The sequence below is a fragment of the Myotis yumanensis genome, unplaced genomic scaffold (assembly GCF_028538775.1).
Source record: "Myotis yumanensis isolate MYYU_CA2020_CCGP unplaced genomic scaffold, mMyoYum1.0.hap1 SCAF_3, whole genome shotgun sequence".
In the NCBI taxonomy this organism is placed as follows: Eukaryota; Metazoa; Chordata; class Mammalia; order Chiroptera; family Vespertilionidae; genus Myotis; species Myotis yumanensis.
In genome coordinates, this window is record NW_027223754.1 from 174,855,013 (window position 1) to 174,878,453 (window position 23,441).

The window sequence follows — 23,441 nt, forward strand, 5'->3', positions numbered from 1 at the left end:
CCCCCATTTCCCTCTTTTCCTCTTTCTCCCATTCTCTCTACTTCTCCCTCTCTCCTTCATTTTCTCTCTCTCCCTCTCTCTCTCTTTGTCTCTCTTATTAGTTTCTGGGTATCTTTCCAGAGATACTTTATGCATGTAAAAACAATTATTGGATGGGTTGATTTTGTTTGAAACAAAATTACAAGTGGTAGCAGATTATTTACAATACTCTGTACTTTGTTTTCATTTAATATCTTGGAAATCTTTCATAAATATTAGCTCTACTTTATTTTTTAAACTGCTGCATAGATTTCTGTTGTATAAATACACCAGTTTAGTTTGTTCATTTTTAAAATACCTTTATTAAGGTATAGTGTGACAAAGTTCTGACATGTTTTTGGCACTGTGAAAAATCATCACAATCAAGATAGTGAGTATGTCCATTACCTCCAAAGTTTCCTTGTGCCCCTTTGTAATCCATACATCCCACCCCTCCCCAATCCACTTCCAGGCCCTAGGCAGCCAGTGATCTGCTTTCTGTTACTATATGTACATTATAGCATTTTCTTTATCCATTCATCTATCAATGGACACTTAGGTTGTTTCCAAAATTTCGTTAAGAAGTTATACAGCTATATTTATAAAGGTTATTAATCTCTGATTTTCTTTTCTTGTAATGTCTTTGTCCAGTTTTGGATTGAAGGTGATACTAGCCTAACAGGATAAATTGCAAAGTGTTCTCTGCTCTTCATTTTCTGAAAGAGTTTCATTGTAGTTATTTCAGACAAGAAATCTCCTGTCATTCTTATTCTGCCTCTGTACATAATGTGTCTCTGCCCCTCCCCGACCCCATCAAGCCAAGTTGCTTGTAATAGTTTCTGTTTATCACTAGTGTTGAGCAATTTGGTCACAACATATCTTGGTGTAGTTTTCTTGTGCTTAGGAGTTCGTTGAGCTTACATTTGTGGATTTCTACTTTTCATCACATTTGGAATTTGGATTGGAAATATTTCACCATTATTTTCTCAAATATTTTTTGGCCCTCCTTTGGGAACTCGATTTACATACGTATCAGGCTGCTTGAAGTTGTCCCACAGCTCACCCATACTCATTTTTCTTTCTTTTTCCCCCCTGTGTTTCCTTTTGGATAACTTCAATTGCTCTACTTTAAATTCAGTAATCTTCTTCAATACTTAATATGCCATTAATCTTAGTCAGTGTATTTTTATATTTCATAAATTTTAGTTTTCATCTCCAGAAGTTAAATTTGAGTCTTTTTTATATCTTCTATGTCCCTACCTAACTTGTTCCATCTTTCCCCAAGATTTCTGAACATATGGAAGACTGTTTAAATTGCTGCTTAAATTACCTTGTCTGCTAATTCTAATATCTGTGTCCATTCTTGGTGGGTTTCAGTTGATTTATTTTTCTCCTCATTATGGGTCATATATCTCTCCTTCTTTGCATGCCTGGAAATTTCTTATTGAATGCCAGGTATTATGAATTTTATCTTGCTGGATGCAGGATATTTTCATTTTTCTGTAAAGACTCTCGAGCTTTGTTCTAGACGGCAATTAAGTTACTTGAAAACAGTTTGATCTTTTCAAACCCTGCTTTGGAAATTTGTTTGGTGGGACCAGAGCAGCATTTACTCTAGAACTAACTATCTTTTTATGGCAAGATACTTCTGAGAACTCTACCTAATGCACCATGAATTAGGAAGTTTTCTGGCTAAGTGAGAATAGGAGGGTTTGTGGTCCATGTGAGCAAGAGGAGCTGTTCCCTTAATCCTTTTAGGTGATTATCTCCCTGACCTCAGACACATACATTTATTAATACTCTGTTGAATACTAGAGTGTCTTTCTCTGCAGCTCTTCTCTCTGGTACTTTTCCCTGCAAACTACTGGCCTCTTTGTTTTTCTTAGACTCTGCACTGTCTCCTCAACTCTGCTTGTGGAATTCCACTTATTTCCCTCGATGCACTTCTATCGCCTGGAACTCTCTCAAGGCAATGATCCAAGACAGCAGTGAGGCTCACCTTGCTTGTTTTCCACATATTGAGTCATTTTCCATCTTTGCTCCCCACCCCCCCATGTCCAGTTATTGAAACCATTGTATGCTTTGTCTGTTTTTTTGTTTGTTTGTTTCAGGCCATAGGTAAATTCAGTCCTTTTTACTATTGAGTCATTTTTTATTTTGATAAATAACTCCTTAATAACTCCTCGCCCAAATTATACACATTTACACTCCCACCAATATTGTGAACTATTACTACCACAGGATATTATTTTTTTGTTTGCTTTTTTGTTCATCTGACAAGCCAAAAAAAGCATCTCTTTGTAGTAGAAATTTTACTATTTTTTTGAAATCAAGACTAATAGTTGATTAGTTAATCAAACAGAGTTACCGAGAAAATGTTTTTTAAAATTATACACATATACACTTACAGAGTTTGTTATCATCTTTCTTACATAAATGATGCTCTTTATGTATTATTTGCCATTTTTAGTTTCTTTAAAGTGAAATAAGAACTTAATGGCACTAATTCCTATGAGTTCAAATCCTTCTAGAATTGTATATGTTATCTACTCTTTTAAGTTAATGTTGTCTACAAATAATTACAGAGATTTTTAGAGTTCTTCACCTTTATGTAACCTTTCCAAAGCACTCAGATTAGTTTTCAGAGAGACAGGACTCTTTTCATACTTATATTTCATTCATTTTCAGAATCCTATATAATAAAAGGGAAGCATGTAAATTGACCATCCCTCCACTATGCTCACCAGCCAATCAGCAGTGAGCATGCAAATTAACTCAGCAAAGATGGTGGGTTAATTTGCATATACAGGCGCTGGGTGGAGAGCAGAGTGGGAGAGCCAGAGGCTTGTGGGGAGAGCAGAACGGGAGAGGTGGCAGAGAGTGGAGCAGCTTGGGGAACTTGGCTCCCCAAGGCACCAGACAGAGAGCAGAGAGGGAGAGCTGGTGGCTTGGAGGACTTGGCAGAGTGGGAGGCCGTGGGACAGAGACAGAGCAGGAAAGGAAAACCAAGAGCATGGGGAGCACCAGGAATTCTGGGAATAGTAATTCTGGTGGCAGCCCCCGCACCTGAAGCAGAAGCCCAGAGTGCGAGGAGCACCAGGAATGCTGGGAATCGTAGTTCTGGTGACGGACGGATCTCCTAGACACTAGAGCAGTGATGGCGAACCTATGACACGCGTGTCAGGTGACACGCGAACTCATTTTTTTGGTTGATTTTTCTTTGTTAAATGGCATTTAAATATATAAAATAAATATCAAAAATATAAATCTTTGTTTCATTATGGTTGCAAATATCAAAAAATTTCTATATGTGACACGGCACCAGAGTTAAGTTAGGGTTTTTCAAAATGCTGACACGCCGAGCTCAAAAGGTTCGCCATCACTTCACTAGAGCAAAGTGAGCCTGGAGCAAGTTACTGTTGCATTGGGGGATGGAGGGAAAGCAAAGGTGAGAGACATAAGTAAAATCAGAGTGTCTAGGAAAAATTAAAGGGAAGATATCCTAAAACTTCCAGGAAATCTCCACCAATGAAGCAAAGAAATAAAATGCCTCTATTATTCTGTGAGCAACAAACCAAATTAGGTTGGGGGTCTCAGACAATTCGCTCATATGATTGCAAAGTCAGGCAGAAACTCCCGGATTGGAGAGGGCTCCCCTGAGGGCTCCCAGAATGGAGAGGGTGCTGGTCGGGCCGAGGGACACACCCCCAATGCACGAATCTTCATGCACCGGGCCCCTAGTAGGTAAATAAATTGCCTTATTATAATAACCACTACAGTTGACATAAATACATTGGGAAACAAACCTAAATTATTCTTGTTAAACACATAACTCAACCAGTAGAAATAGGAGTGCAAAGCCCAACAAAGAATTAACCTACCAGCTTTGATAGTACTCAGGGAATCAGTAGATTTCACAGAGGAAAAAGAAAATGTGGTTAGTCCTGCAAATCAGGTGAGTCAAGTCAGACAAAAGCACTTCTAGCTCCAGTTCACTCATGAGATTACAGTCTGAATTTGGCCTAGAGCTGCTGGTGTCTAAAGGCTTGAATGGGGCTGGAGGATCTGCTTCCCAAATAGCTTCTTACATGGCCAGAAAGTTGGTGGTTGTAATTTGCAGTGGAATTAGGCTAAAAATTAGTCCTTTTATGGCTAATTCAGATAAATGGTCATAGGTTGACACTCAACCACTAAGCCACACCAGCCGAGCTAAATGTTTAAATCTTTTTTATTCCTAATCTTTCAAAACGGGACATTATATATGTACTTTTTATAATACGGAATTTTATAATATGGAATTACTTGAATTTTTTTTTGTTACCCAAGTTGGGGACAGATTTCTCCTATCTCTTTTTTATTTTTATTATTTTTTATTTTATTTTATTGATTTTTAGAGAGAGAGAGAGAAACATCTATGTGAGAGCAGAACATCTATCAGCTGCCTCTTGCACTCCACATACCCTGGATAGAGCCTGCAACCCAGGCATGTACTCTGACCAGGAATTGAATCCAGCAACCCTTTGGGGCACTGGATGACCCCCACCAGCTAAGCCACACCAGCCAGGGCAATTTCCCCTATTCCTTAAATTACTAATTTGATTTTTTTTCTTTGCTTAAATACAGAATAAAAGCTGTGTTTACCTTCTTAACTCTTATTCCCTGATAAAACTAGAACAAAGACTAGTTTTGAGAATAATGAAAACTATATTAAAAACTAAAAACATATGCTTTGTAGAAAATCTAAGAATGGAGATGTTGGAACCTACAAACATTAACAAAGTCCTGCTAATATTAAGCATGATGCTATAATTTTTAAATTTATGTATAAAAGACAATTATGAATTGGACATAAAGATCAAAATTTTAAGTCATAACTTTTAAAACCAGTAGCAACTTTTCAGTTCTTAATTTATATGATAGCACTCTCAGCATTTAACACTGTCCATCACTCTTTACTTTTTGAAACTTTCTTTTTTTGATCCAGAATCTCTGGATTCTTTTTCCATCTCTCTGGCTCCTTTAGGTTTCTTCTGTGAAAAATTATGCTTGATCTGTCCCTTAAATATTCGTTAGATGTCTTCCTGGGAGTTTTATTATTCAGCACCATCTTTTGACCTGCCTCATCCACGCTCATGGCTTCCATTACTGTGTGATCTAAATGCTGATGACTCAGAGCATCTCCAGCCCATATCTCTCCCCTGGGTTCCAAACACATGTCCATCTACTTCCTAGCCTTCCCACTAAACACATCAACCTATCAAAAAATGAACACATGATCTTTTGCTTTCCTTATCCATTATCCAAACCTCCCTCTATACTTGTTCTCCCTGCTGCGTTGAGGTAGGACACTTGGTGGTTTGAGCATTGGTGCTCACGAGCCATTCAGGGATGGGTTTGTATCCCAGCACCCTAATTACCAGGGTGACCTTGAGCAAGATATTTTGCCTCTCTAACCCTCAGCTTTGCTGCCTATAAAGTAGAAATAATAGTCCTACCTGCGAAGAGTTGTTGTGAGAATGCAATCAGATAACAGTGCAGTGCCTGCCCAGAATAAAAACTCAGAGAAGATTTTTTCCTCTGTGAGTGAGTGGTAGTTCACCCAGGTAGTGGTACACATCATCCCTGTCACCATCGTCCCTGCTAACCCAGCTGCCTCCTAATGAATCTCCCTTCCTCCACTCTTACCCACACCTAATCCATTCTCCTCGCACCACCCAGGAGACCTTCCAATAGCTGCCCTGATTGTCTCTGCAGGATAAGAACAAATTCCTTAATTTAGTCTGCAAGACCTTCTTAAACTGGCTTTATTTTATGCTCGTTTTAGATCTCATCACAGAGGCAGTGACTGCCATAACTGTTTTATAAGATCTACACTAATAAAAGAGAAACATGGTAATTGGCGTACGACCGCTACCCTTCTGATTGGCTAATCAGCGTATCCTTATGCAAATTAACTCTCAGCCAAGATGGCGGCCGGCAGCCATGCACTGAAGCAAGCGGGGAGGCTTCCTTGCTCCAGTGACTGCAGACTGCAACGTTCCCGCCTCACTTGCAGGCCTCTGAGCTGGCAGTTTGAAACATTCTAACAAATATAGCCGGCTGGGATCTCAGAGCTGAAGTTATACATTGTTTCGATTATAGAACGGCAAACAAACCAGCAGTGGAAGCCTCAGAGCTAGAGCCAGAGCTAAAGCTGGCCCAGAAGAAAAAAAAAAAAGAAAAAAAGGAGTGGTTGGGAGCTTCCCGCCAGCCTGTAAGCAGCCCTCAGCCCCTCACCCAGACTGGCCAGGCACCCCAGTGGGGACCCCCACCCTGAAGGGGGTGTGACCAGCTGCAAACAGCCATCATCCCCTCATCCAGGCTGGCCAGGCACCCCAGTGGGGACCCCCACCCTGATCCAGGACACCCTTCAGGGCAAACCAGCCGGCCCCCAGGCCTCTATCCTATATAGTAAAAGGGTAATATGCCTCCCAGCACTGGGATCAGCGGAGCCGCGAGGCCTCCTGGCACCAGATCAGCATGACAGGGTGCAGCGCCCAAACCCCCTGATCGCCCTGCGGCTCTGTGTGTGACAGGGGGTGGAGCCCCAACCCCCTGATCGGCCCTGCTCTGTGTGTGACAGGGTGCGGCGCCCAAACCCGCCCCCCCTCCCTCCACGGGCCCTGCTCTGTGTGTGACAGGGGGTGGAGCCCCAACCTCCTGATTGGCCCTGCTCTGTGTGTGACAGGGGGTGGCGCCCCAACCCCCCCCCCCCCCCCACGGGCCCTGCTCTGTGTGTGACAGGGTAGAGCCATAACCTCCCCATCGGCCCTGCCCTGAGTGTGACAGTGGTGGCGCCCAAACCCCCTGATCCGCCCTGCTCTGTGTGTGATAGAGGGCGGTGCCCCAACCCCCTGATCCGCCCTGCTCTGTGCGTGACAGGGGGCGGTGCCCCAACTCCCCTATTGGCCCTACTCTGTGCGTGACAGGGAGGAGCTCCCCAACCCCCTGATGGGCCCTGCTCTGTGCGTGACGGGGGGGGGGGGGGGGGCGAGGGGGGGGCAGTGCCCCAACCCCCTGATTGGCCCTGCTCTGTGAGTGACAGGGGGCAGCGCCCCAACCTCCTGATTGGCCCTGCTCTGTGCGTGACAGGGGGTGGCACCACAACCTCCCCATCGACCCTGCCTTGAGTGTGACAGGGGGCGGTGCCCCAACCCCCCAATCAGCCCTACCCTGAGCGTGACTGAGGGTGGCATCGCAACCTCCCAATCCGCCCTGCTCTGTGCATGACAGGGGGCGGCGCCCCAACTCCCCAATCAGCCCTGCTCTGAGCCCGACCAGGGGCTGCACCTAGGGATTGGGCCTGCCCTCTGCCACCCGGGAGCAGGCCTAAGCCAGCAGGTCGTTATCTCCCGAGGGGTCCCAGACTTCGAGAGGGCACAGGATGGGCTGAGGGACCCCCCCTTCCCCCCCGAGTGCACAAATTTTTGTGCACCGGGCCTCTAGTCTTATTATAAAACTAATACAAGTTCATTATAAGAAAGGGAAAAAAAGAAAAATATATACCCATGGTTCCACTATTATCATCATTTTGGTTTTGTTCACTGATTTTTTTAAGGCATATATAGGCTGAGGCAATCTTACAGTTGTTCGCATGGAAAATAATGCAAGAATCTATATATAAAAAAGGCTAATATGCTAAGTGTCCAGCCGTCCGACCAATCGCTATGATGCACACTGACCACCAGCAGGAAGACACTCAGTGCAGAAGCTGCTGAGCTGCAGTGACTTGGCAGCAGCAGTTCTCGAGTGATGTACCTCGAAACCAGAGAGGAGGGAGCCCAATTCCTCACGGGCTGCACAATTCCACCTTCGGCCATGGGTTATGTTGTTGCTGGGGCACTGTCGGCCCCGAATCTGGTTTACTGCACACTTGCGTTTTTATTCCACACCCTGTACGACAGCAACTTTGCAGAGTGCCCTCTCACACTCCGGGATCCCTTGGGGGATGTCAGGGAGCTGGTTTCAGCCTGATCCCCGCAGGCCAGGCCGAGGGACCCCACCTGCCGGAGGGACCCCACCTGCCGGAGGGACCCCGCTCACTCCACAGACACAGGGGAGGGACCATGGGAGGTTGGCTCCAGGGCCTGTCCGGCCCATTTCGCCCAGTCCCACCCCTCCGGCCACCTTCTAATTAATTTCTTTTCAATATGCACGAATCCGTGCACCAGGTCACTAGTTGATAAATAATAAGACAAGAATAAACTGGGTTTCATATACCCACAACTGTATACCTACTCTTACCCCACCCTGTATGTACATAGCTATAATCAAATTAAATATGTGCCCTTGTCTGTAGGGGTTTTTTCTTTTGCTTTTTAAAAGTATGCACAAATATATGTTTGCTGTTTAAAAATATACAAAGTAACAGGCCCCATTCATAATTTAAAACCCCATCATTTCTCCCAAACCCCCTCATCTCATTCCCTTCTTTATGTCTGTTTTTATGAGTAGAAATGCAAGTATTTTATTCAGCTTTTTTTCGGTAACATTATATCATAAGCATTTTCTCATAACATTAATAGTTTGTAGGCATTTTAATGGTGGCATATTAATGGTGATAGTAGCAGCTACCACACGTTAAGTAACTACTGCATGCCTCACACACAATCTTACACAGCCCTCTTTTGACGGATGAGGTAGCTGTGTCATTGTTCTGCCTTTCCCATGTATACCTCACCATGTGGATATGTGACAATTAATCATTAACCAGTCTTCCCCCATTGTTGGACAATTATGGTTTCTTATTTTTCACTATTATAAATAATGTAGTGACTATCATAGTGTCTGCATTTCAAATTGTTTCTGCATTTCAAATTGTTTCCTAACTAGAAATCTTTTTGACATAAATTGTCAGTTGCCTTCCTGAAAGGTTTTAGTACCAATTTATAGGGAGTGATTAATTCTAAGGGGACAGAAAGGAGAGAACGGGAGTGACATTTCACAGATGAGGTGACATTTGAGCTGGCTCCTGCAGGATAAGTAGGGCTTTGCCAGAAGAGAGGCAGAGGGGGCCGAGCATCCCCAACAGGAAAGAAAGAGAGCAAAGGCACCAAGGCACGAGGGGAGCCCACACCCCAAGAGAGGCGGTCTGTTCCCTTTGCGGATTTGCCACCAGAAATCCTAATCAGTTAATTATTTTAGAGTTGGCAGGGAAGAAAATCAGAATAGAGTCAAAAGAGAAACTTAAAACTCTAATATGTGATTTTGCCCCTGTATATATTTACAAACCATCTCAAAGGAAAGCTCCTTTGAAGTCCTAAGACATTCGTGTTAGTCTGTTTCTTTTTTCCTTCCCCCAAAGGGAGAACAAATCCCCTGAGGATTTAGTATAACTGGGAAACAGATGTAACCTCTCTGGCTCCAGCTGCTGCCCTGAATTTAAAGGAGCAGGAACAACACCTGTGACATTAGACCTGATGTGTGTAGGGTTCATGACCAGTGTCCTTCCAGTTCTATGCAATAAGGAGAATATCATCAGCTTCGTGCATTTGATAAGATTTATATCCATTTGCTTGATAAAAGGGGTAAAAGTAACTTTTCTATTTTTAAATATAGGGTAGATGCCAGACACTAGTGAGTCAAATTCTGCAGTGAAGTAGAGCTGTAGTCGGATTTCAGCATTTATCTGAGCATGGTGTGTCTACAGGTGCTGAAAGCCGAGGGATAGAAGTGGTCGGCTAAGAGAACAGGTCAGAGAACAGGTCAGAAGGCTGTGAAACAGAAGCCTGCAGCCCCGTTAGAGGTTTCCATGGGCCACTTCTCACTAACGCTGTCCTCCCGTCTGGAAATGCACGGTGGTCAGTAAGCCACCGCACATCATATTTAGAAGAAGGCAGCTTATAAATTATGAATTAAGTAATAAAATATTTCTAAATCTGCCAACATACCTTCAGGACAAATAGGATTTTCTTTTTGCATCTGATGTTTATGCTGCTCCTGTGAAGATTTCATCTAGCTGGCATTTGTGATGTTTATGGAGTGAACTGCCTCAAAACCTAACTATGAAATAGAATTTGAAGGAATTAGGGAAACGTGAGTTACAGGCTGTTTTTAAATAAAGTCTACCTTTCTGCTTTTAAGGAAATATAATGGAATAGATGAAGTGATCCAATAGATGATCAGGTTTCATTGATAGCTAGGAAATGAAATCTTTATCATTGGCATTGTCATACACATATATTACAATGGCTCTAGACATCATCCGTCAAAATTGGTGTGGTCCATATTCTGGTTGTCTCCTGTTCTGCAAATGTCTCCTCTGAAGGGAGCCAGTAAGTGGAAATATGACTCCTCATTACCACCAATGGAGCCTTAGGGACCAAAAGAGTACTTTCCTTTTAAGGTTCTAGCGAGCTATTGATTAGATAATACTTATAACACCCTGAACACTGTGCTAGCACTTCCTAATGATGGAAGTGGGAGGAGGAGTTGTTATTTTGTTTTATTACTATTGTGGTGATTATTTAGGTTATTTTATCATTTTGACGTTCATTCCAGCCTTTCTAGTCTTCTCCCCAATTCTAACAAAGGAAGATGTAAAATTGGAAGACTGGATCTTAATAATATTTATCTGTCTGTGGAAGGCAGGCTGGCATTTAATGAGACACAGGAAATATGAAAACGTGCCCCCTGGCCCTGACTGGTTTGGTTCAATGGATAGAGCGTCGGCCTGCAGACTCAGGGGTCCCAGGTTCAATTACGGTCAAGGGCATGTACCTTGGTTGCGGGCACATCCCCAGTAGGAGGTGTGCAGGAGGCAGCTGATCGATGTTTCTCTCTCATCGATGTTTCTAACTCTCTATCCCTCTCCCTTCTTCTCTGTAAAAAATCAATAAAATATATATATTTTTTTAAAAAAAAGAAAACGTGCCCCCTGGGCCAGGTGTGCAGCTCTCACCCAAACATGAACTGCTGTGTAATTAGGGCATCATAGGCAATGAACTTCATCTGAAAGGGAAACTCCTGCCCTTTCACAATTTATGTCCTAAAAATGTCTGCTTTAAGATGTTGGAAATGACTGGGATTTTTATCAAAAGTTCTTAACCAACTTTTTAAATCACATGCTAATGGAAGCCTATGGGAAAGAAAACTCTTAGTCTACAACTTAACATTTCTCTGCAGCAACCCTGTGTCCACCTCTTGATTTCTTTAAATAATATGTGCTGCCTAAAACACAAAATCTCCTTGCTCAGGCTGCCATTACTTGGCCTGTTCTCAAACAGCCATAGGTTTTGGAATCTAAACCATCTATTTTTCTTCTTACTCCTAGCTCTGGCCCTTTTTCTAATAGACAGCATGTCCTCTCTTGTGTATTTGTAAAGAAAAAATCTTTTTAAAATAGCACATTAAAAAGTGTAAAGTTATGTTATTTACTTGAATTAAAATGTTTGAATAATGTATATAAATCTTTTTAAATACTCAAAGCAATCTATATATATAAAAGCCAAGCGACCAGAACGCCAGAATGACCGGTCGCTATGATGTGCACTGCAGCTGACCAACTGGCCTGATGGGGGGGCGACCCCTCCCTCTGACTGGCTCTGGCCAGATTGGGGGCCCAGCTGGCTGGCCAACCTCCTATGGACCCTCCCCTCAGCCGGCCCCTCCTCCCAACCGGCCCCACCTCTGACCCCCCCCCCCCCATCTCAATCTGGGGTGGGGCCAGCCAGCCAACCTCCCCTGTCCCCTCCCTCCTGCTGTCCGGGCCTAATCAGCCCCCATTGAGGGGGGCCAGCCAGACCCCACCTGTGGATGAATTCATGCACCGGGCCTCTAGTTGATCATAAAAATAGTTTACATTAAGGGTTAGTTGGCATTGCTCCTGTGGTTGCCATGGTAAATGAATTTTTATTGCTATCATTGATGAAGGTAATTTCTGTTCAGTTTCTATTGATTATAAAGTTCTGTCCTAGAAAAAAACACTCATGTAATGTGGTGTTCTTCCATAAAACTTTCCTTACTCCTCAAACTCCTAGTTCTCTTCATCTTTCTTATGCTCAAGGCTTTTATCACTTAACACTTTCTATCCACTTAGCTATCCTTTTTCACCCTTTATCACTTAATTTTCTCTTTCATTTTTTCATAGGTTTTTGTGTTAACTTCTCTAATTTATTGTAAGCTCCTTGATGAGAGATGCCTGACAACAGGACTATATTGTACACCAAACATGTCAAACTCATGGCCCTCGAGCCGCATGCCTCGTTTATTTGGCCTGTGTTAGCCTTTGAGTTTGACATGTTTGTTTACACTATATGTATGCCACACATAGTTGTTGATTGACGGGAGTTAAAATCAACTTCATCTGTTCATTCAAATTTCACTGGATGTCTTTAATACCATGTCAAAATTAATACTTATGTACAGTATCTGAAATCTGCATCCATTTCTCCCCCAGGTCTATCAGCTTCAAGGCATCCCTAAGCTTCTGCACCTCCTAAAAGTTCAGAATGAAGATATTCAGAGAGCCGTGTGTGGGGCCTTGAGAAACTTGGTGTTTGAAGACAATGACAACAAGTTGGAGGTAGCTGAACTCAACGGGGTACCTCGGCTGCTGCAGGTGCTGAAGCAAACCAGAGACTTGGAGACTAAAAAACAAATAACAGGTAGTGTTTACTGAATATTTAAGTGTATAGACAGTGCACCCAGCCAAATGTGTTACGTCATCTCTTTTTCTTAAGTTTCCTGGGACAAATGATTGATGGGCTCATTGTTATTTGACAGATGACTTTTAAGGAACATTGTCACCTGCTGGCTAAGACCCCAGGTTCAAGTCAAGTTTGAATTCCTTTTCTTCTGAGGAAGAAATTACAGTGAACTTTGTAACAGGGTTTCAATGTTGTCCATGGTGTCCAAAACATTCTGAAGAAACCCAACAAGAACCACACTCAATTCATTTTATTATTCACTCAATACTCGGTTTGCTAAATCTATACAAAGAAAGTAAATTAGTCAAATAGTGTCCTAACATAGAGGATCAGTATAATCAACCTAACCAAAATACCAGTAACTGTACTTCCCAATCCTTCTGTCACCTGAGCCCCTCAAAATACCAGCTTCCTAGCCCACCTAGCCCTCCACCCCAAAAAAAGAGAAAAAGAAAAGAGAGGCTGGATATGTTTTTCAGTTCTGTACTTCCTGTATCTGTTCAAATACTGATTTGAGCAAAAAGAATATCTCCTTTCTACCCAATGTATTTTACACGAGGAAACTAAAACCCAAAGAAGTTAACCCTTTTAATATATAAATGTTTTTCAGTGGTAATAGTTGACTATTTTTACTTTAAAATGAGGTACTTCATAAATGTGGTTTTAAGTTGAATATATTGTGCTTATGTCATCCACACTTTATTATACAACAGCTTTCTTTTTTCTATAAAACTATTATATCCTCTCATTTATATCTTAAAATCTCACATTTTTTCTATCTTGATGTATTTTAATTTTATAAAACTATATGAAGGTTTGTGCCATGCTACCCTTCTGCCTGCCTGCTATCATGCCTCATGGCGTAGTTCCTTTCATATTTATGAGTCATATTAAAATGCCTACAAAAATTGAGTGATCTAGATACTCATTCATTTATTCAGCCAACATTTACAAGGCAGCCTACCATGGCTAGGCAGTGAAAATCACAGTCCAGAGAGGTGTTGTGGCTTTTATTTTCCAGCCATTAAAACATGAACAATTATGTAATGGTTGGCCAAAAAAAAACAACAAAAAAACAACAACTCACATTTAGAAACTAAGATTTTCTTCATTAAAATATAGAAATGAACCACAAGAGAGAATCTTGTTTTACAGTTAAAAAAATAAAAGACTTCATGAAGGAGGTATGTTTCATTGTAGACCTTAAAAAAGGGATAGCCTTGGGGCTGATGTTTTAAAGGAGAAGGAAAGTTACTCCCAGCAAAGGGAACATCACTACTAGCAAAGCAAAGCAACAGAAAGAAGCTGCTGGTCATTTAGAGGAAGCTTGGATAAGAGTGATGGAGGTTAGGGTACCGGGGTTGCTAGAAAGCTTGGGAGGATGTGTGGGTGTGTATCAAGGAAGTAATTCATTGACTCAGACTTCCTCTTCTTTTGTATAGGAAAATAGGAAACTTAGGTCAGAGAACATTCTGTGGTATTGCTGCCATGGCAACCATTCAGTCATCTTTAGATCATCTACAGAGCTGATCCATGGAGTTTGCTTGTGCTAGTCCCAGGACTTCTAATATAAGCCAACATTCCTACCAGAGGGTGTTCATTATATGTTCATTGAATTGAGCCAATACTTGAATGTTTGATACAAATCCTTCTTAATAACTTCCTTTAGTTCTATTAGTAGACAAGTTAAATAAGTGCTTTTTTGGCCTCAGAAATAAATTGTTGACTTGAATAGACATGTTTATATCTTTTGTTGGAAACACAAAGTGATTAGCCATATATGTGAATCTCTTCTTGTCTAGTTCATAAACATCTTTTTATTGAGTCCCTATCATGTGCTAGTCACTCAACTTGGGCTTTTCCTTTTTCATCTCTGTTCCTCCTGACAGCTCTAAAAGGCATTATTGAGGATTTACATATGATCATGTGAGGTTCAGGGGGATTAAATAAATGACCCAAGGTTACACTGTAAAGAACAAAGTCCAGATTTGAGCCCAGTTTTATCTGGGTGTTTTTGCTTTATCAGAGTGGCTCCCACTGACAATGTGGGGACACGGGGTGATTAATCTTTACTCATCTTTGAAAAGGGGCTTGTCTTTGAGAATCTCGGAGGAAAGAGCTCTCCCTCACTTCTCTTTGACCCTCCCTCTCTCCTCTTGTCACTGTCTGTTCTGCTCTTGTGTAGCCTTGGATCTGGCCTCTGTGATTCGGTATCGCACATTCCCCATCTATCCACCACTCTGCTAGTGCTTTCTTTCTAAAATGAAAATATTGTCTCATTATGCCCCCCATTGCCTCTAAGGTAAAGTCTGTACTCTGTAGCATGCCACACACAGATTTTATTATCTGAGCCTGATGACCTTGCAGCAGTGTCTCCTCTCCTACCCCTCCAGCCCGAGCTCTGCAATGCTAAAGGATCCGCCGGTGTTCCATGTTTCCCTTCTGTCTCCATATCTTTGCCACTGTTGCCTTGGACTGGCATCCTGTTCTACACTTAGAAACCTTCGATAGCTGTCACTTCTCTGAAGTATTTTCAAAAGCCATCCCTCTATTTACTTTCAGCCCCTCTCCCTTGGTTTGGAAGGGAGGGGCTTCTCTGATCTACCTTTGCATTCTTCAATGTTAGATTGCCACTCATTTCATGCCTGTCTGTTTATTGCCATAACACTGTGGTACTCATGTAAGATTCTCAACAACTCTGGATGTCTGACCAAATATTTTACAAAACCAGACTGGGAATATTTGGATTATACATAAATAAGAGAATCAGGTGTGTTTGCAGATAAGACTTTGATTTTTATAACCAAGTTATTAATAGAACCGTCAATTTATATGTTCTCTCTCTCTATCAGAGCTTTGTTCCCTATAGAGAATGTCAACTCACTGACCTTTCTGGCATTTTCTGTACCAGCCTCGGAGAGAAGCTCTTCCCTCTTCCAATGAAAAGACTTCAGGATCAAAGATCTCTCCCCTATGAGATTGTTCCCCCTTCCTTACCAGGGAGTGTGGTAGTGTACTTTGATTGAAATGAGAACAGTACAAACTAGTCTCAGAGATTCATTTTCAAGGTCACTGAGGAATGAGCACTAGCTGTAGTGTGTAGGGCTCTGCCTTGGATTAAAACAGACAGGTGTTAAGAGTTAGGGGATTCTTATCCCACTTCTGCATATTGCAAGGAAGAGTCAGGGGAAGACTGTCAATGAAATTTGTTGAAAATTTATTTTAACCTCTGTGTATTTTATAGAAATACTTTTTTGGATTGCTGTATTTTCATAAGATATCAAAACCATTTTTCTATAAAATATTCATTGTGCACCTTCTTTAAATAATTATATGTTATTTTTTTCTGCATTTGTAATGTGCAACAACATACCTTGGGTTTATTTTTAACTTGGAATAAATGGCCTTTGTGGTAATGTAATATCCCAGGTAAAATTTATAAAATTTAAGTGAAAGGAAGGGTATATTCTTGCAAAGGAGATTGTTTTTTTAAAAATCCTCATGCTCTGTGATCACTTTGAAAAACAAAGTTAAGCCCTACTAGGTTTGGCTCAGTGGACAGAGTGTTGGCCTATGGACTGAAGGGTCCCAAGTTCAATTCCAGTCTAGGGCACCTGGGTTGCAGGCTTGATCCCCAGCCCTGGTCCAGGCGCCTGAGGGAGGCAACCAATCGATGTGTCACTCTCTGATCGATGTTTCTCTCTGTCACTCCCTCTCCCTTCCACTCTCTCTAAAATCAATGGGAAAATATTCTCAAGTGAGGATTAACAAAAAAAAAAAAAAAAAAAACAGAAAACAAAGTTAAAAACCCCAGTCAGTTCTTTTCCTGCTCCTGCTCCCTTTCTCCTGCACTGAAGAGAAGGATTCATTTAATCATAAAATTCGCACATTTTGCTACCTCATTATCATGCAGGCTTAGTGAAATAACTATACTTCCAGTCCAGTGAAATAACTATACTTCCAGTTATATCTGTAAGATATTAAAATATAGGTAATATCTGTAAGATCCCTTTACAGATCACTAGTTAGCTATGTTTTGCAAATATCACAGTTGACAATAAATTTCTAGGTAATGCAGTTATCATTATTGCTAACTATTCAAAGTGTATCTCTTACTAGAATCCAGTTCCCTTTCTTTTTGGCTAAAATGAGAGCTTAGTGATAGAAACAATAGGCAGACCAGCTACAACAAAGAACTATAATAATTGAAATTTAGGCACTATGAATAAATTACCCAGAAGTTAAAGGTGAGACAAATGAAGACCTAAACTCTAAATATTATATCAGGGAGTCTAGAATCAGATCATTGAATAGATATTCAGTTTTATCTAGTCCACTAATTTCCCAATACCAGAAATGGGAATCATTTTGAAAATATGAATTCCTGGAATTCATCCTGAGATTCTGGCTCAGTCAGTTTGGTGTGTAACCCAGGAATACATGGTTCTGATTTGCCACTGGGCTCATTTGGAAACTGCTAGTTGAGTCTAAAACACTGGTTTCAGAATAAAGCCCTCTCATCAATATTTTGGTAAAAGATGAGCTCATTTTTATCAGCTCCAATGATGGAGATGGATCTTACAAGCAGATCTTTATGTTTTCTTCAGTGCTGTCTTAGAAGCTTATGCTTTCAGGGAGCCAGAAATCTCCTTCCCAATCATTTCCACTCATTGGTTCTGGTTTCATCTGCTGTAAATGATTTTTCACTGTTGAATTTGCATTTCTTCGGTTACTGGAGAACATGCATTCCTATGTATATTAGACTCTAGTATCTGTTAACTTGGGGTTAATTTTTCTACTAGGCATTGAATTTTAATAATTTATAGGAACTATGTATATTAAGAGTATTCACTCTTTGTCTCATATTGTCATACATGTTTTCCCAATTTGTAAGGGATCATTTGTTGGATTTGTGTGTATATGTGTGAGGGTGTGTTATAAGTGTGTATAATCTTGCATCTCTGTTGAGCATTTAAGCTCTTCCTAGCTTCGTGCCTTACAGAAATTTGGCAGGCATGACATTTCTGTACAATACCCTGCATTAAAAATTCAAAAATTATGTGTACTAAAACATCCCAAACCATAGAAATAGCATAGAAATAATAATTGCATGTCAAGCTATAAAGGACATTGGAAGGAAATTCCACTCCCTTTGTTCAAATTAATCTTCCCTGGGTTTTATTGTAGGTGTACTTTTCCTTTGCGTGCCCTGTGTGGTCCTTAATAAAAAAGAAAGTATTATGCTTCACACGTTTAAGCCTCTAGCAGGAAGAAACTCTTATTTATTTATTTATTGGGGTGATATTGGTTAATAAAGTTAAATGGGTTTCAGTGTACAGTTCTATAATACAATCTGTATATTGTCTTGTGTGTTCACCACTGCAAGTCAAGTCTCCTTCCATCACCACAAGCAGAGACTCTTAACTTGCTTGCTTATCTAGAACAGGAAGCTTTTTTCCCTTTTCTCTTTTTAACTTTCTTTGGTATCTTAGTAACCAAAACTCTACCTCAGACCTGCCTTTAATTGTTTTCAACCACCTGGGGTTTTATTCTGTCTCTTGCCCTTCCAGGGCCTCTTAAGGTGAAGTGGGAGGAATGAAGTCATTGTGTTGCAAAACCTGTGGCTGAGGGACACTGAGGATGACTAACTCCAATGCCAGTTTGATCAGGAAGAGACCTCTTCATTAGCCAGAATTCTAGTCCTTACAAGACTCGAGACCCAGTGTCGCCGTATCTAATGGAAGCTAAGTGTAGGTTGCAGTGGAAATTTGGTTATTGTTTTAGAAATTAGTCACTTGTACACAGCCAAAGTAAATTGTTTAAACACTAAGCCTAGCATGTTCTAATTGATGAGCCAACTACAAGTGTGGTTGAATAATTACCAAGCTATAACTGCACAGACTCTTATTTCAGTCATTACTGTTAGAGGAGATGATATCACCACATAATTCAGTCAAGACCGCCATCTTTGCTTTTTTTCATAAAGTAAACTGTCCTGTATTCCTATGCTTCCTCTTTCCTTTCATTCAGACAAAGCAGTAACTTTAACCCAGTGGTTCTCAACCTTCTGGCCCTTTAAATACAGTTCCTCCTGTTGTGACCCAACCATAAAATTATTTTCGTTGCTACTTCATAACTGTAATGTTGCTACTGTTATGAATCGTCATGTAAATATCTAATATGCAGGATGGTCTTAAGTGACCCCTGTGAAAGGGTTGTTCGACCGCCAAAGGGGTCGCGACCCACAGGTTGAGAACCGCTGCTTTAACCCATAGGCATTATTGACTAGGCAGTAGGAGAGTGAATGGGAAAGAAAATGAAGATCCCTTTTCTTTCTGTTCCCCCTCTTTCTCCTTTCCTGGATGCTAGTGAGTTAAAGAAGTTTACTGAGGGGTATGAAAGATGGCCAGGAAACTTTATACTTTCTGAGAGTCACTGGAATAGTAAGCAATAGGTATGTAGTCTTTCCACTGAATCAGAAGTATTTGAGCAAAAAATATATAAGAAAAACAAACCCTAAATGTATACACCATTTTGTATTCTTTCTCACTACCCAGCTTCAGACTGTCTCACAAATGTCTGGAAAGTACAGTATCTTATTGTCTTAATTTTTCCTGAGTTGGCTTATATGGCCTTTCTCTCTTTAATAGGGGTGTGGTATGGGATGGGGAGAGTTCAGAAAGAAAGGGAAAGTTAAACGAGCAAATGTGGTACCCGTCTTAGACCAATTCTCAGGCCATACAAGTTGGCAGATAAATAAAATACTCTTGTTTCTCCTTCATTCCCAAACTATAAATATAAGAAATAGGTGAGGTAGCCAGCATAAATTCCAGGAGGACATAAAATCTATCATGGGGTCGGAGTCAATAAATAGTAATTGGTAATGCTGATCAGCCTACTGTTGACAGGCATACGCATAGTTGGAGGCTTTCCTCAGGCCCTTCCTGTGAGTATTGTGAGGCAAATGTGAGGTGGAAGTTGCAGTAGTGAGGAGCAGGAAGCACAGTGGCGTATTCTCTCCATGCATCTAAAGGAGAAAGATAGGACCCTTTGAAAACTTTGAAGTCAGTTATAATAGGGTCTTTCAAGCCTCCCTCTTGGTAGCTCAGAATTTATTATTTCAGTGAGCTCAGCTTATGGTAGGGGCTTAAGAGAAGTGGCAATAAATGTTTAAGGATTTCTGGCTTTCATTCACATTCCTGATTAAATTTGCATAGTTTTATATTATAAGCTCTCTTCCTCTCCCCCTTCTCATCTATCTATCTATCTATCTATCTACCTACCTACCTATCTATTTTTCAGTTCTTATGGATCAGCTTCTATTGAATTCTAATTACCTCTAAATAAGTTTTTTCAATTGGAAAAGGGGCTGTCTCCCTACCCCCTACCCTTTTGGTTTATAACTAGTCATAGCCCTAGAAATGATGGCCTTAACTGATCTTTTCAACAGTTCTTTTGACCCAATCCTGCACTGTTTTGATTCTAGGTTTGCTGTGGAATTTGTCCTCTAGTGACAAACTCAAGAATCTCATGATAACAGAAGCCTTGATTATCCTGACTGAGAATATCATCATCCCCTATTCGGGGTGGCCAGAAGGAGACTACCCCAAAGCGAATGGTTTGCTCGATTTTGATATATTCTACAATGTCACAGGATGCCTAAGGTAATGCCACTCTGCAATCCCTCTCCACCACCCCCACCCCCCATACACACACACACACTTTTTTCTCTATGCACCTTAAATACTGTATTCATGTCTGTCTAAAACTCTACCCTACGACTGGTAAGGGGAAGCTGTAAGAATATAGATCTTTCTAACTACTAGAACCACTATGTAGAGACAGTGAGAACGGTTCAAATATCAATAGAGTATTGTTTCCAAACCCATTTGATTTCAGAAGCTACCCACCATAGCTCATAAGAGAGAGGGCATCATTTTCAATAGAGAACCCAGGTATCTGATCTGAACACCTAGAGGTCCATGCAGAATGGCCTTCACCATCTCACAGATTTTAAAGCAGTTTTCATGCTATTTTTAATTCGCAAAAATCTGCTTTAATGACATGGCTAAAAGACATAATTTTGAACCTGGTGTTTTATTTGTGTTATTTTTTATTGAGGGAGGTATAGTTGACCTACATCATATTATTTTCAGGTATATAACATAATGATTTGTTATTATATGTATTATGAAACGATCACCACAATAAGTCCAGCTAGCATCCATCACCATATATAGTTGCAGAATATTTTTTTTGTGTGATGAGAACTTTTAAGATTTACTCTCTAATATGCAATACAATTATAATTATAGTCACCATGCTGTACATTACATCCCTAGGACTTATTTCTTTTATATTTTTTCTTATTTATTGTTTAGAGCAGGGGTCCTCAAACTACGGCCCGCAGGCCACATGCAAATACAAATATTGTATTTGTTCCCGTTTTGTTTTTTTACTTCAAAATAAGATATGTGCAGTGTGCATAGGAATTTGTTCATAGTTTTTTTTTAAACTATAGTCCGGCCCTCCAACGGTCTGAGGGACAGTGAACTGGCCCCCTGCTTAAAAAGTTTGAGGACCCCTGGTTTAGAGAGAGAAAAAAGAAAAAAAAACTGATATGTTGTTCGACTTATTTATGTATCCATTGGTTGATTCTTGTATGTGCCCTGAGTGGGGATCAAACCTGCAACCTCGGCATATTGGGAGGGTGCTCTAACCAACTGTGCTACCCAGCCACGGCCTGTATTTTCACTTTTTGGCACCTTTCAAAAATTTTGCTAACACCCTCCATTCCCCAACTCCTCTCCCACCTTCAACAGTCTGTTCTCTATATCTGTGATTTTGGTTTTGTAGATTCCATATATAAGAGAGATCAGAGATTCCTCTGCTTGACTTTTTTCAGTTAGCGTAGTGCCCTCAAGGTCTATCCATGTCATCACAAAAGGCCAAATGTCTTTTTTTAAAATATATTTTATTGATGTTTTACAGAGAGGAAGGGAGAGGGATAGAGAGTTAAAAACATCAATGAGAGAGAAACATTGATCAGCTGCACACCCCCTACTGGGGATGCACCCGCAACCAAGGTACATGCCCTTGACTGGAATCAAACCCGGGACCCTTCAGTCCGCAGGCCAATGCTCTATCCACTGAACCAAACCAGTTAGGGCAAAATGTCTTTCTTTTTTATGGCTGAACAATATTACTGTGTGTGTGTGTGTGTGTGTGTGTGTGTATGTGTGCGTGCGCGCGCGTGTGTGTGTCTGTGCATGCCACATTTTCTTTATCCATTCATCCATCTATGGACACTTAGGTTGTTTCTAAATCTTGGCTGTTATGAATAATGCTGCAGTGAATATGGGGTTTCATATATCTTTTTGACTAAGTGTTTTAGTTTTCTTCAGATAAATATCCAAAAGTAGAATTACTGGATCATATGCTAGTTCTCATTTTGATTTTCTGAGGAACCTCCATACTGTCTTCTGTAGTGACTGCACCAACTTAACATTTCTACTAACAGTGCACAAGGGTTCCCTTTTCTCCTCATCCTCCCAACACTTACCTGTTCACATTTTGATAGTCATTCTAACAGGTGTGAGGTGATAGCTCATTGTGATTTTGATTTGTATTTCCCTGATGATCAGGGATGTTGAGCATCTTTTGTTGTTGTTGACTTTTCTTTTGGTGTCTAATCCCAAAAATCATTGCCAAGACCAATGTGAGAGAGGTAGCCTGTATTTTCTTCTAGGAGTTTTATGGTTTCAAGTCTTTAATTCACTTTGAATTAATTTTTGTGTCTGGTCCAGTTTTGTTCCTTTGCATGTGGCTGTCTAATTTTCCTAGCACTATCGATTGAAGAGACTTTGCTTTCCCCATTGTATATTCTTGACTCTTTATTGTAAATTAATTGTAAATTATATGGGTGGGTTTATTTCTGAGCTCTCTATTCTGTTCCATTGATCTGTTTGTCTGTTTTTATGTCAATTCACATTCTGTTTTTTAAAAATACTATACTGTTTTAATTAATTTAGCTTTATCATCTAGTTTGAAATCAGGAAGTGTGTTACCTCCAACTTTGTTATTCTTTCTCAAGACTGCTTTGGCTAATTGGGGTCTTCTGTGACTCCATACATATTATAGAATATGTTTTTAAATTTCTGTGAAAAATGCCATTGGAATATTTTAATCCTCACCTAAGGATATGATTTCTTTTTCATTGATTCTAGAGAGAGAGAAAGGCAGAGTGGAGATAAAGAAACATTGATGTTAGAGTGAAACATCGATCATGCCTCCTGCACACTCCCCACCAGGGACCAAGCCCACAACCCAGGCATATGCCCCAACCAGGAATTGAACTCACACCCCGTTGGTGCACAGGATGATGCCCAACCAACTGAGCCACACTGAATTTTGACATGGATTGTATTGAGCCTGTAGGTTGCTTTAGGTAGTGTGGACTTAACAATATCAGCTATTCCAATCCACAAGAGTGTGGTATATCTTTCCACCTATGTATATCTTATTCAATGTCTTACAGATTTCACCTTCTTATTTAAATTTATTTCCTGGGTGTTTTTAAATAGCTATAAGGCAACATTGCCTAAAAGGACAGAATGTCTTGCCATAAGAACCTACAAAAAAGCTAGTTTGATCAGCATTTCCTAACATTGGGATGAAAAATGCTTGAAATGTTATTTTCCCTTGGGTTGTCAGATGACAACTAAATCAAGAAGAAAT

The 23,441-nt window shown here is 40.7% G+C and overlaps 1 protein-coding gene across 1 annotated transcript in view; it reads left to right on the forward strand.

Annotated features, from left to right (window-relative positions):
- PKP2 (plakophilin 2) overlaps window positions 1-23,441 on the forward strand; it is an 83,292-nt gene that overhangs the window by 26,865 nt on the left and 32,986 nt on the right. Inside the window, exons 5-6 of the mRNA XM_070410453.1 lie at window positions 12,455-12,662; window positions 20,191-20,368. Coding sequence (XP_070266554.1) covers window positions 12,455-12,662; window positions 20,191-20,368 — 386 coding nt within the window. The remainder of the gene's footprint in view (window positions 1-12,454; window positions 12,663-20,190; window positions 20,369-23,441) is intronic.